Source organism: Entelurus aequoreus, linkage group LG05 (genome assembly GCF_033978785.1).
Source record: "Entelurus aequoreus isolate RoL-2023_Sb linkage group LG05, RoL_Eaeq_v1.1, whole genome shotgun sequence".
NCBI classification, from domain to species: domain Eukaryota; kingdom Metazoa; phylum Chordata; class Actinopteri; order Syngnathiformes; family Syngnathidae; genus Entelurus; species Entelurus aequoreus.
In genome coordinates, this window is record NC_084735.1 from 38,394,501 (window position 1) to 38,407,625 (window position 13,125).

Sequence of the window (13,125 nt, forward strand, 5' to 3'; positions counted from 1 at the left end):
CGATAATATCGGCAGCCTGATATTATCGGCAGCCTGATATTATTGGACATCCCTAGTAATAACTAATTATTTACTATGTTAACTATATGGTAGTTAGCATGCAAAAATATGATGGTAAAATCAATACACTCCTTTTATTAGGTGTCTGTTTATGCTATCAAAATGTGTAGTTAGTATTAAAAATAGTCAAATCCTTCAGACCACTTAGTGGCCGAAAGGTTAGAGTGTCGGCCTCAGAGTTTGGAAATCTCTGTGTGCACCGTTCAGTTTAATCTGGGTACTCATGCTAGCTTCCAGAAACCAAACAACATGAATGTTGGGCTGGTGAAGTCACCAAGAATAGGGTCCTGCTCCTCTGTGACCCCAATGAGGACAACTAGTATCTAAATATCTTAAAAATAAGCATTCAATTAATTATAATTATTGTGAGCCAATGATTGACTGACTAATGTGTCTATGTTGGTAAATTAGCAATAATCGACCAAATGATAGAAGCAAGTTGTTTGTTTTAACTGTATTATTGCTTTGGCGTTTCTGAGCATAAGGAGGAAATGTAATTCAAACCATTTTTAACGTTGTGAAGTGTAGATTGTTGTATTGACAATATAAAATACACTACATATGAGAATATGAGACCACATTAGTATTATCGCCTAAATGACAGCTGTTGGCATGACCGCAGGATGCAAAGACAGTTGGCAATGTGCAGGTAAACAGTCCTCAGGAACAACCAGAGTAGCCGTTGTAGTGAACCACGGGTACATTTGACGAGGCAAGACACTGCAAAGCAAAGTTGCAAGTAACAGGAAAAACACCTCTAACAATTACCACAGATAACCTGTAATGAACAACAAACCAGCACCATGAGACATACAACGCTGGAATATAAAACCTCCTGATTGGTGATCTGCGACAGGTGAGCTTCCTAATTACCAACTAGCAACAGGTGAGAAGAAGAACGTTTAACAACAGGGTTAAAGTCATCACCTGACATGCCAACAAAGGAATTGGAACAAAGTTAATAAGAGCGCAAAACAAAAGGACAATAATTAATTAACAAATATATACCAGAAGTTTAAAAAAATCAAAACTAAGGTAGGGTGGAGGCGGAACTTGCGGAGGATCGACGAGCCACCTTTGTAGCCGAGGAGAAGGAGGAAGACGAGCACAAGATAGGCACTTCATCAGCTGGTGTGGAGGTTGAGTGCCGAATGGGAGCATTGTCAGCTGGCATGGAGGTGAGGCACCTGATGGGTGCTTTGTCAGCTAACTCTGGAGGTCAGGCGCCAGGTGGCCAGTCCTGCAGTTAGCCAAGAAGCGGACGGATTTCGGAAGGTTGGTGGCGTCTCAAGAAAATCCACCGTCTTGAGAGGACCCACCGGAGGCAAAGCAGGTGGTGGCATTTCAGGAAGAGGAAGCAGGTGACGACCCTGTCGAAAGAGAGACAAACGGCGGCCTCGTCAGAGAGAGCTGAGGATACAGCTGCCAGTAGTAGCCCATGCCCTCCAAGAGGCACAGGTACTACCTGGCCAGAGGAAGAAGCTGTATGCTGGCGACGTCAACTGAAGCAGCTGTAATAGCAGCCAGGGATAGGCATGGGGAGGCCTGAAGGAGGATTGTTGAGCCGAACATTTTTACCCAACAAGGTAAAAATGCATGTCATAGGAGCTTTGTGCTGGTGTAGCTCAGGAATGGAGGTGTGTGGAGCCTTTAGCAGAAGTGTGCTGGTACCGGCGGTAGCTAGGCCTTAACAAGCTGGCGAGAGCTGAGCTTTTGGAAAGCTGAAAATTTGGAACAAGTGGAGGCTTAAGCAAAAGTGAAAGAGCTGCCAGCCATGTCAACAAAATTATTCACTTAAAGTTAAAAGCAATTAATTGTTGATTTATTCAGTTAATTTGTCATTTATTTGCATGTCTTATTATTTTTTTATTTACATTATTAATCATTCTCTGTAAAATGTGATTTGTGCTCAGATTTGTGTTTTTTTTACATTAATTCATATGAGAAAATGTGTTTCTATTTTCTTACAATTCTGACTTTTAGAATTAATTACCAACAAAAACAGAAGGACTACTGTCATTTTAATAAGACTAAAGTACATTTTGAAACAGCAAACACAAGCGGTGTGGTTCGGTGTGGTTTCAAAATGGAGATTTGAAGACAACAGCTGAGCAGAGTGGTGTCATGGCAGCTTGTGATAAAAATCTAAATCAATCAAAGTGTCTGACCTCATGGATAATTCCAGAGGAGGTCACCTCCAAACTCTCGGGGAGTCCATTAGCCTCCCGGCGCTTATTGTCAGCTCCCCCTTCAACCCGAGTGATAGTTTGTCAACTAGATCAGATTCATTTTGTTGCAGCTGATCTGGTTTGTTCACACTAACTCACTGCCTTGGCTCTTCACAGACAGACTCACTAATACTCCAGCGCACACGATAACTTCAGGGAAGTTGGTGGGCAGCATTTTTGTGTGCATGGTGGCATACACGTAAGCTGAGTGGACAATGACTCTATTGGCTTTCGGCAACTGCACTGGAGTTGTGCTGGATGACTTTATATATATATATATATATATATATATATATATATATATATATATATATATATATATATATATATATATATATATATATATATATATATATATACACATACATATATATGTATATATATATATATATATACACACATATATATATATGTATATATATATGTATATACACATATATATATATATATATATATATATATACGCGTTAACTATACATTTTAATAATTGCACTCATTTTTTAGCGGGCGATTAACGCACACGTGTCGTTTTTCAATCAATCAATATTTACTTATATAGCTCTAAATCACGAGTGTCTCAAAGGGCTGCACAAGCCACAACGACATCCTCGGCTCAGATCCCACATCATGTTATTCAAAAATGTACACAATATTTCAGCTAGCCAGAAAAATCGATGTTAGCATAAAATTGGCAATAAAAGCTAAAAAGAAAGTCAGACTTTGTTTTTTTCTGGACGCTACAATGCATTACATTACTTTATTTTGTTAGGTGTTGCGGCTAATATGAAGCAGTACATTAAGGAGAAACCCTAAACGTAGTTAAACTGGATGTACAGTGTAGCACTTTTATTTTCAAGACAGAAAAGTGTGTGATTGGTTTGAGAAAGTGTCTTGACATAATTTGATGTCGGATCAACTGTTTGCAATAAAGTCTCCTTTTGACATCCTGCCCACCGTCTTTCATTTCTGTTGAGCTTTTTATGTCATCTTATTTACTAAAGCAGTTACTCTAACAATCTAACACTGCACCTTAATCGTAATCTGAACACGGAAGTGAAGCACCACCCAATTCTGAACGACCCGGGCAGCAGGAGTTTTCTGCGCGGATGTTGTCTCTTCTCACGCCAAAAAATAGTCCTTTCTTGTCGGGAGAACAACTTGTTATGGCTTTGAACCTGATATTTCCATAATGTGCCCTTTTCTTTATCCCTATTATTTTTCTGCTCGCTTGTACCTCATCAGTAGCAAGTGAACTGTAGCCAAGTTCCCCCTGCTACGGCACGGGCCGAATGTCAAAATTAAAACAAAACAAACATTTTAGAATGTATGATATGTTATTGCATCAATAGATGGTTTTAAAGTTTAAAAGATATGCAATTGCACGCAGCATATGTATTTTAGATTTTTTTTTGTCAAAATGAAAATAATATATTTAGTAAGAAAAGATAAAGGATTTTATTGACACATATTATTTCCAATCTTTCGCGGGCCATATACAAATGATGCGGATGGCCATGAGTTTGACACTAATGACCTATGTTGTTTTTTTATTTTTTATTATTTAAACACTTGTCTGTCGTGTTTCACGAAATCTCATCTTTTTCATTATCAACATAATAGGTTTAAGTTTAAGAACAACTTTCCAGTCTGTCAAATTACATTTGCAGTGATGGCAAGATTTCTGAAGACAAATTGGAACACAAACCTAAAAAATACATTTTGTTTGTTTGTTTTAAAAGATACATGTGGACATAATTTAGATTTAATAAAAGTAAAAAATGCTTTTCAATAATAATGTAAAAAAAGACTGACTAAATTGTAGTTGGGAGTGACAAAGCCTGTATTGGTTGCTTTTGAATCTTATTAAGATATCAATACAATGACAAATTGTTTTTAGATTAAATATAATAATTTCATACCTGAACCGTGCACTGGAGTAGTGATTTACATGTTATTTAGACCATTACAAAATACACACTCTTTGTAATGTGGATGCTTGAATTATACAGTGTACGATGCACTATATACAGTATTTTTTATTTATTTAATGGATGACCATGTTGTTCTGTTTATTTCAGGTCCTGAATGCAAGTATGTCAGAAGGGGAGCAAGTGACAGTGGAGGACACAGGTGGCCGAGAAGCTTTCGCCCTTGCCAATGAGACGGTCCTAATACGTGGACTCGTATTACGTAGTCGGAGCAACCAGATCTCTATCCGTTTTCGTAGCGACCAACAGCGTAACTCCGGAGTCCTCCAGCTTCATTACCAAGGTGAGCATCTGATGTGCCCATTGCAGTATCGTGTTCAGATCCACCTCGATTTGGACAATTGAAACACACTTCATATAACAGACATTGGTTCTTGTGGATGTGTGCTTTTGCTCATCTCACAAGTTTGTATCTGTTATTACAAACAGCTATTTTGTACTTTAAAGAAGATTGCGTCTCTCACAATGCTTTGTGGAATTTACAAAAACAAGAAACCAATACTGAACTTTTTGAGGGTGCACATGATCCCTTTAGAAAATCACTATGGTGAAATGGTCTGTGTGTACACCTGGAATGATACCCAAAGCGCTTTACCTTATACATCGCATTCACACACCTATTCACGCACTGATGAAAGCAGCTGCCATGCAAGGCGGGAACCACGACCCATCAGGAGCAAAGGTGAAGTGTCTGGCCGAAGGACACAATAGCCGAGTAGGATGGCGAAAGTTGGAACCTTCCAGTCGCTCTATCATATGCGCCATAACCCCAATATAATATTAAAATCAATATCATTATTGTTGTTAATGTTTTCCATCCATCCATTTTCAACCGCTTGTCCCTTTTGGGGTCGCGGGGGGTGCTGGAGCCTATCTCAGCTGCATTCGGGCGGTAGGCGGGGTACACCTTGGACAAGTCGCCACCTCATCGCAGGGCCAACACAGATAGACAAACAACATTTACACTCACATTCACACACTAGGGACAATTTAGTGTTGCCAATCAACCTATCCCCAGGTGCTTGTCTTTGGAGGTGGGAGGAAGCCGGCGTTCCCAGAGAGAACCCACACAGTCACGGGGAGAACATGCAAACTCCACACAGAAAGATCCCGAGCCCGGGTTCGAACCCAGGACCTTCGGATTGTGAGGCACACCTGTCCCACCGTGCTGTCCTAATTATTATTATTAGCATTATTAAGTAGGACATGCATGAATTCATTAATTGACCAATTAATCAATAATAATTAACATTCATATGTAGTATTATTATTATTTATATTAATAAGGTGTATTTTATGTTATATATTGTCATATTAAAAATAATAACAGTAATATAATGATTATACTTCTCTCTGAGCTGCCACCTTATCGTGGTAGAGGAGTTTGCATGTCCCAATGATCCTCTGAGCTATGTTGTCCGGGTGCCCCCTGGTAGGGTCTCCCAAGACAAACCGGTCCTAGTTGAGGGATCAGACAAAGAGCAGCTCGAAGACCTCCATGAAAAATAAAAACGAAGGACCCAGATTTCCCTCGCCTGGACGCGGGTCACCGCTAGGGCCCCCTCTGGAGGTGGGGCACGATGGCGAGAGCCTGGTGGCCGGGCCTGTCCCCATGGGGCCCGGCCTGGCACAGCCCGAAGAGGCACCGTGGGTCCTCCCTCCAATGGGCTCACCACCCATAGCAGGGGCCATAGAGGTCGGGTGCAATGTGAGCTGGGCGGAAGCCGATGGCAGGGCACTTGGTGGTCCGATCCTCGGCTACAAAAGCTAGCTCTTGTGACGTGGAACTTCACCTCTCTGGTGGGAAAGGAGCCTGAGCTAGTGCGCGAGGTGGAGAAGTTCCGGCGAGATATAGTCGGACTCACTTCGACGCACAGCAAGGGCTCTGGAACCAGTTCTTTCGAGAGGGGCTGGACTCTCTTCCACTCTGGCGTTGCCAGCAGTGAGAGGCGACGGGCTGGGGTGGAAATTCTTGTTGCTCCCCGGCTCAGAGCCTGCACGTTGGAGTTCAACCCAGTGGACAAGAGGGTAGCTTCCCTCCGCCTTCGGGTGGGGGGGACGGGTCCTGACTGTTGTTTGTGCTTCCGCACCAAACAGCAGTTCAGAGTACCCACCCTTTTTGGATACACTCGAGGGAGTACTAGAAAGTACCCTTGTCCTACTGGGGGACTTCAACGCTCATGTTGGCAATGACAGTGAAACCTGGAGAGACGTGATTGGGAAGAATGGCCGCCCGGATCTGAACCCGATTGGTGTATTCTTATAGGACTCTTGTGCTCGTCACAGATTGTCCATAACGAACACCATGTTCAAACATAAGGGTGTCCATATGTGCACTTGGCACCAGGACACCCTAGGCCGCAGTTCCATGATCGACTTTGTAGTTGTGTCATCGGATCATCGGCCTCATGTTTTGGACAGTCGGGTGAAGAGAGGGGCGGAGCTTTCTACCGATCACCACCCGGTGGTGAGTTGGCTGCGATGGTGGGGGAGGATGCCGGACACACCTGGCAGGCCCAAACGCATTGTGAAGGTCTGCTGGGAACGCCTAGCAGAGTCTCCTGTCAGTGAGAGTTTCAATTCCCGCCTCCGGAAGAACTTTGAACATGTCACGAGGGAAGTGCTGGACATTGAGTCCGAGTTGACGATGTTCCGTACCTCTATTGTCGAGGCGGCCGATTGGAGCTGTGTCTGCAAGGTGGTTGGTGCCTGTCGTGGCGGTAATCTTAGAACCCGCTGGGGCCAGCGGTAAGGGATGCCGTCCAGCTGAAGAAAGAGTCCTATCGGGTTCTTTTGGCTCATAGGACTCTGGAGGCAGCAGACAGGTACTGACAGGCCAAGCTGTGTGTGGCTTCAGCGGTCGCGGAGGCAAAAACTCGGACCAGGAAGGAGTTCGGGGAAACCATGGAAAACGACTTCCGGACGGTTTCGAAGCGATTCTGGACCATCATCCGCCGCCTCAGGAAGAGCAAGCAGTGCAATGTCAACACCGTGTATGGTGGGGATGGTGTTCTGCTGACCTCGACTGCGGATGTTGTGGATCGGTGGAGTGAATACTTCAAAGACCTCCGCAATCCTACCAACACGTTCTTCCTATGAGGAAGCACTGCCTGGGGAATATGTGGTGGGCTCTCCTATTTCTGGTGCTGAGGTTGCCGAGGTAGTTAAAAAGCTCCTCGGTGGCAAGGCCCCAGGGGTGGAAGAGATCCGCCCGGAGTTCCTTAAGGCTCTGGATGCTGTGGGGCTGTCTTGGTTGACAAGACTCTGCAACATCGCGTGGACATCGGGCGCGGTACCTCTGGATTGGCAGACCGGGGTGGTGTTTCCTCTCTTTAAGAAGGAGAACCAGAGGGTGTGTTCCAACTATCATTGGATCACACTCCTCAGCCTTCCCGGTAAGGTCTATTCAGGTGTACTGGAGAGAAGGCTACGCCAGATAGGCGAACCTCGGATTCAGGAGGAACAGTGTGGTTTTCGTCCTGGTCGTGGAACTGTGGACCAGCTCTATACTCTCGGCAGGGTCCTTGAGGGTGCATGGGAGTTTGCCCAAACGGTCTACATGTGCTTTGTGGACTTGGAGAAGGCATTCGACCGTGTCCTGTGGGGAGTGCTCAGAGAGTATGGGGTAACGGACTGTCTGATTGTGGCGGTCCGCTCCCTGTATGATAAGTGTCAGAGCTTGGTCCGCATTGCCGGCAGTAAGTCGGACCCGTTTCCAGTGAGGGTTGGACTCCGCCAAGGCTGCCCTTTGTCACCGATTCTGTTCATTACTTTTATGGACATCATTTCTAGGCGCAGTCAGGGCGTTGAGGGTATCTGGTTTGGTGGCTGCAGGATTAGGTCTCTGCTTTTTGCAGATGATGTGGTCCTGATGGCTTCATCTGGCCAAGCTCTTCAGCTCTCACTGGATCGGTTCGCAGTCGAGTGTGAAGCGACTGGGATGGGAATCAGCACCTCCAAGTCCGAGTCCATGTTTCTCGCCCGGAAAAGGGTGGAGTGCCATCTCCGGGTTGGGGAGGAGATCTTGCCCCAAGTGGAGGAGTTCAAGTACCTCGGAGTCTTGTTCACGAGTGAGGGAAGAGTGAATCGTGAGATAGACAGGCGGATCGGATGGATGGATGGATAATGATTATAACATTGAAGATAATTATATTGATAATAATAACAATAATAATAGAAGCATTATAGTCCTTAATTTTACTTTTCTAATTTTCCACTCTAATTGAGAAAATGTTGGATAGAGTATTTCTAAAGTTGCTCACCTTCTTAGAAGGTACCAATAGTAAGTACAGTAGACAGTGCTTTAGATTTGATAGCAATAAAAGCCAGTGTCATTTGTACACATTACAACCCGACAGAATCAGTATTCCGATACACTTAAATAAAAACTACAAGTGGCAGCAACAAAGAAATTGTTACCAATGCTCCATTGCAGCATATATGGTGGGCCATAAATTTGCGCTCCGCATGTGTTGAGAAAGACAGAGCGAGAGAGAGAGCGCCAGAGAGATTGATCTCCCATGTTCACCGCAATGTCCGTTTATCCTAGCAATCGCACAAAGTGGCCGCCAATTACATGCCCCATCGATTTGGTTTGATGGTGGAAGCTGGTCAACAAAACATTCATTCCACCACATTACGGCAACTCTTTCATCAGCTCTAAAATGAAAAGCGCCGAGCAAACATTGCTACCGATGGGAAATAAATCAGCCCATCGCCGCTGGTTGTGGTCTGTTGGTGTGCATTGTCAAGCAGGCTTGAAGATAACATCGAGGGGTCAGTGCAGTTGCTGCAGGGCACATTTCAAACATGGTGCTGTCCGGTATTTAAATGTAATGTACATGTTTATTTTTCACTTCCTATTTTCCACATGTTTGTAGCAAATGTTGGTAAATGTGTAATTAACTCTGCTAAGGTGCAAACAAGTGAGCTAGTTGGTGTTACCTGACATACATTTGCAATACTTTCAATATATGTCATTTTTATATATATGTCTTTATATGACCAAGTGTTCAATAGTGTGACACCCCGCTAGGTTTTTGAGGTTGAGTTTGGTTGAGTTGAGTTTGTGTTTATTCTGAACATGCATGCATACAACATGATACATCACAATTTCCAGTTTCTCTATTCAACATATTTGAAAATGAGTAAGAAGAAGCAGAGCTTATTTAATCCTACCCCTTTTCCTTTACATTGAAGTTGCTAAAACTTTTGTTCACTTCCTGTTCTCAATTTATTCACAATATACTTCATAAGTTATAACATTGAAAATAAATAAATCATATTTAGTGAAGTAAGTTATATTTCGTATGGTGAGATAAGTAAGATTATCTAGAAAATGGATGGATGGTAAAACTGCAATGAAACATGTACACTGGTAAGTACCACAGCTAAACTAACAAATATAAAGTAAAATATATCCATCACATTTTGCAAATAACAATCAACATACAATTATTTCTAAACATATTAAAGATTGTGAAAGGTTGTGCTAATATGACACAACATGTCTCTCTGCAGACAGTGCCTGATAAACAGGTAGAAAAACAACTTCAAAATACAATTAGCCAACAAAGTCCCTGATCTGTTACAATAAAAACGTAACAGAAATTGTTTAAGAAATACGAAAATACTGCCGGGGGAGGAAAAAAAAATAGAACTTTCAAAACGGATCGGTCAACATCTTGGTTTCCTGTCACACGATGGTTGCCCACTGCTGAGTCCTCAACAGGATGGGTTGAATGCAGAAGACACATTTTGCAAATAGAAATTATTTTAATCTTAGAAATGTTCAAAGAAGCAAATACTGTACTTACCGAAGCAAACAATAGTTAGGAACTGTAGCACCAAGGCGGTTCAGAAAGCCACTGGAAAAACGGCGGGAAAAAAGGAAAAATCAATAAACAAAAACAGTTTTAGTCCTGATGAATCACATTGCGTATGCTGAACAATTATATGTATATCCTCTCCTTCCAGTATTATGGGTGTTCTAATATTCAGCATATATTCTGCATATTCATGAAGACAGACACGCTAAACGGACTGAGCTCCTTATTTTACTCACTCAAGAGATACCATCCTCTGTGCACAGGCTTAGTCGATTAGCTTTTTGTGTGCGCTACCACGTTTGCACATGTTTTAGTACTCACAAAGCTTTAGTACATCAGACCTTAAAAGTACAAAAACTAGGAGTCAGTTAAAATACGGAGCAAATTAACATCTCAACATCAGTGGTATTATTTGAAAAAACTGAGGAAATTACCTTTTAGGATTTGCCCTCGGGTGGATCCCAGAAAGCACCAGGGAGAGAAAAGAGAGTTTTTAATCTTACAAGTTTGCAAAGGAAACCAAAACAGAATGAACCGGGGAAACTGGATATACAAGCTAGGGAGGAGCACTAGCAAAATCAATCAATCAATCAATCAATTCCTTTATTGTCATTGTCATAATAACACTTAAGTCATACATGTCAACGAGATTTTGTTTGAGCTTTGTCCAGCGGCATAAAAACTGCATTGAAGTGCAGGTTGACCATAGTTTACAGTTTAGCATTGTCAGGAAGATGGCGAATAGAGGGGTGTGGGGGTGGGAACAGTCAGATGTCTGATGGGTGTTACGTTGATGTTGCAGCAATGCAAAAAGAGGGGAAACCAAAAAACAATGGCAGGAGGTAGCCAGTTGCATGAAAAATATATAAATAAAAACACAAAATTAGGTATTCAGGGGAAGACAGAATGATAGTACCAAAATACAAACTAAACTACAAACAAATCTAAGTACTTAGTGGGCGTAATCAAAACTACTGACCCTGAGAAATCCAAACAGTGTCCATCAGTGGTGTGCAGTCAGGACCAGCAAGGCCTTCTCTGCTGGCCTAACATAACCAGAAATCATGATCATAATTAAAGATACAATTATTTTTTAATTTAATTTCCCTAATTCAGCTAGCTTATATTGCCATGCTGTACAAAATCTGTCCGAGGCCTTCAGAATCAACAATGCGGGTGTCCATGCACTGTAAGTGAACGGGGACATACAAAGACAGACAGTTGCGATAGCCAATCAGATCACAAGTTGTTGTCAGTAAGGCCTTCTAGATGGCCTCACGTTGAACGTGACATTTGCGCGTCCTGTGATTAGATACTCACTGGGACCGTTAGCGGATGAATTTGAGAACACATAGAGTTGAGAGACAGTTGCGATAGCCAATCAGATCACAAGTTGTTAACAGTAGTCTATCTAAGTAGCCTGATGTTAACGAGACTGTGATTGAATACACACTTGTCATTCCAAAGTAAGTATCCATTCACAAGTTTCCATTTAGCAGGAAGCGGGAAGTGATAGCAGAGAAAGAGAACAAAACGTTGATTAGGTGGCAGATATATATTTGCAGGGCCATTTTCAAAAAGGATATTTAAATAGAAACTACATCTTGTGAGACGATGTCGGCCAACCCCGGAAGCTAGCTCAGCTGTGCTGGCGATGAAATGGGGAACGGCGTCGAATAGGTCTTACTAATTGTGAGTTCAAATATTTAATTTTTGCGCTTTTAATATATTTTTTGCAATTTTAATTTTGACAGTACCACGTAAGATATGTTTTAATTGATTTTTAAATGCGCCAGTAAATAACCCGTTGTGTACACTGTTGATGTGACTCACTGCCCAGTAGGGCGTAAATGTGTTTCTGTATAGTATTTCTCTGGCAATGGTCATGTGGTGACATCAATTATGGTATTTTGAGAGGTAATATTTGAAGTCGTACATCACTGAAGGCTTAGGTGGGAAACACACGGCTCGCCACTGGTGTCCATACTCCAAGCAATGCATAACAATGATCCCACACTGACATACAAGTGAGACTGGCTTAAATAGTACCCAGGTGATGATCAGGAGCAGGTGAAACACAGAATCACGAGTCACCCCCAGGTGAAAGAGACAGCACTAAGAAACAGTGGTGAAGCTACTGCAGGTAACACAAACAAAATAGAACATGGAAACAAAGGAACAAATACCCCAAAACCAAATCCAACAGATCGTAACATTACCAATGCAATAGATCATAAACAGTGTTCAGCAGCAGTGTTTATGGACTTAGCAAAATCATTTGACTCAATTAGAACCTTTATTTAACCAGATAAGAAAACCCATTGAGATCAAGACCTCTTTCACAAGGGTGACCTGGCCAAGAGGTCAACAGCACATGTCACAGAGCAGTTTCAAAATAAATACATTAAGACATACATTTTAAAATACATAAGAGAACTGTAAAACAACAGAGATTTACATCTTTAAAAACACAGGCACTGTGCAAACGTCTCTCGCTGTTTGTCCCTCAGGACAGAACGGAAGGCTCCAAATGGAAGTAGTTCTGTAAGTTTCAGTTTCGTCTGCAATTCATTCCATGCCATAGGGGCAGCAATGCCAAAAGCTCTTTTGCCAAATTCAGTCCGTACATGAGGAACAGTTAAAACATACAAATTGTTAGAACGTAATGCGTAAGAGCTGCTTTTTCTTTGTAACAGAGTACACAAGTATGGAGGTATTAAACCTAAAAGAGCCTTATAAATTAAAGTCAGCCAATGTGTGTATCTGCGTGCACTCAATGAAGATAAGTCTGACTTCATATACAGTTGACAATGGTGGGTGAGACTACGACAGCCAGTAACAAATCTTAGAGCTGAATGAAAAACAGTGTCCAAGGACTGGAGGCATTTAGATGAAGCACTAAAATAAAGCACGTCTCCATAATCAATTACAGGCAAGATAGTTGCTGTCACCAATTTCTTTCTGACTTTAAGAGAGAAGCAGTTTTTATTTCTAAAAAAGAAACCAAGCTTTACCCTAAGC

At 42.2% G+C, this 13,125-nt stretch overlaps 1 protein-coding gene across 7 annotated transcripts in view; it reads left to right on the forward strand.

The window, feature by feature from the left end:
- LOC133650613 (seizure protein 6-like) overlaps positions 1–13,125 on the forward strand; it is a 322,692-nt gene that overhangs the window by 201,055 nt on the left and 108,512 nt on the right. For all 7 annotated transcript variants that reach the window (XR_009826259.1, XR_009826260.1, XM_062048070.1 and 4 more), the window contains exon 4: positions 4,367–4,559. Coding sequence is in view for 5 of the 7 variants with exons in the window: in XM_062048070.1 (XP_061904054.1) it covers positions 4,367–4,559 (193 nt within the window). In the remaining 2 variants the exon portion in view is untranslated. The remainder of the gene's footprint in view (positions 1–4,366; positions 4,560–13,125) is intronic.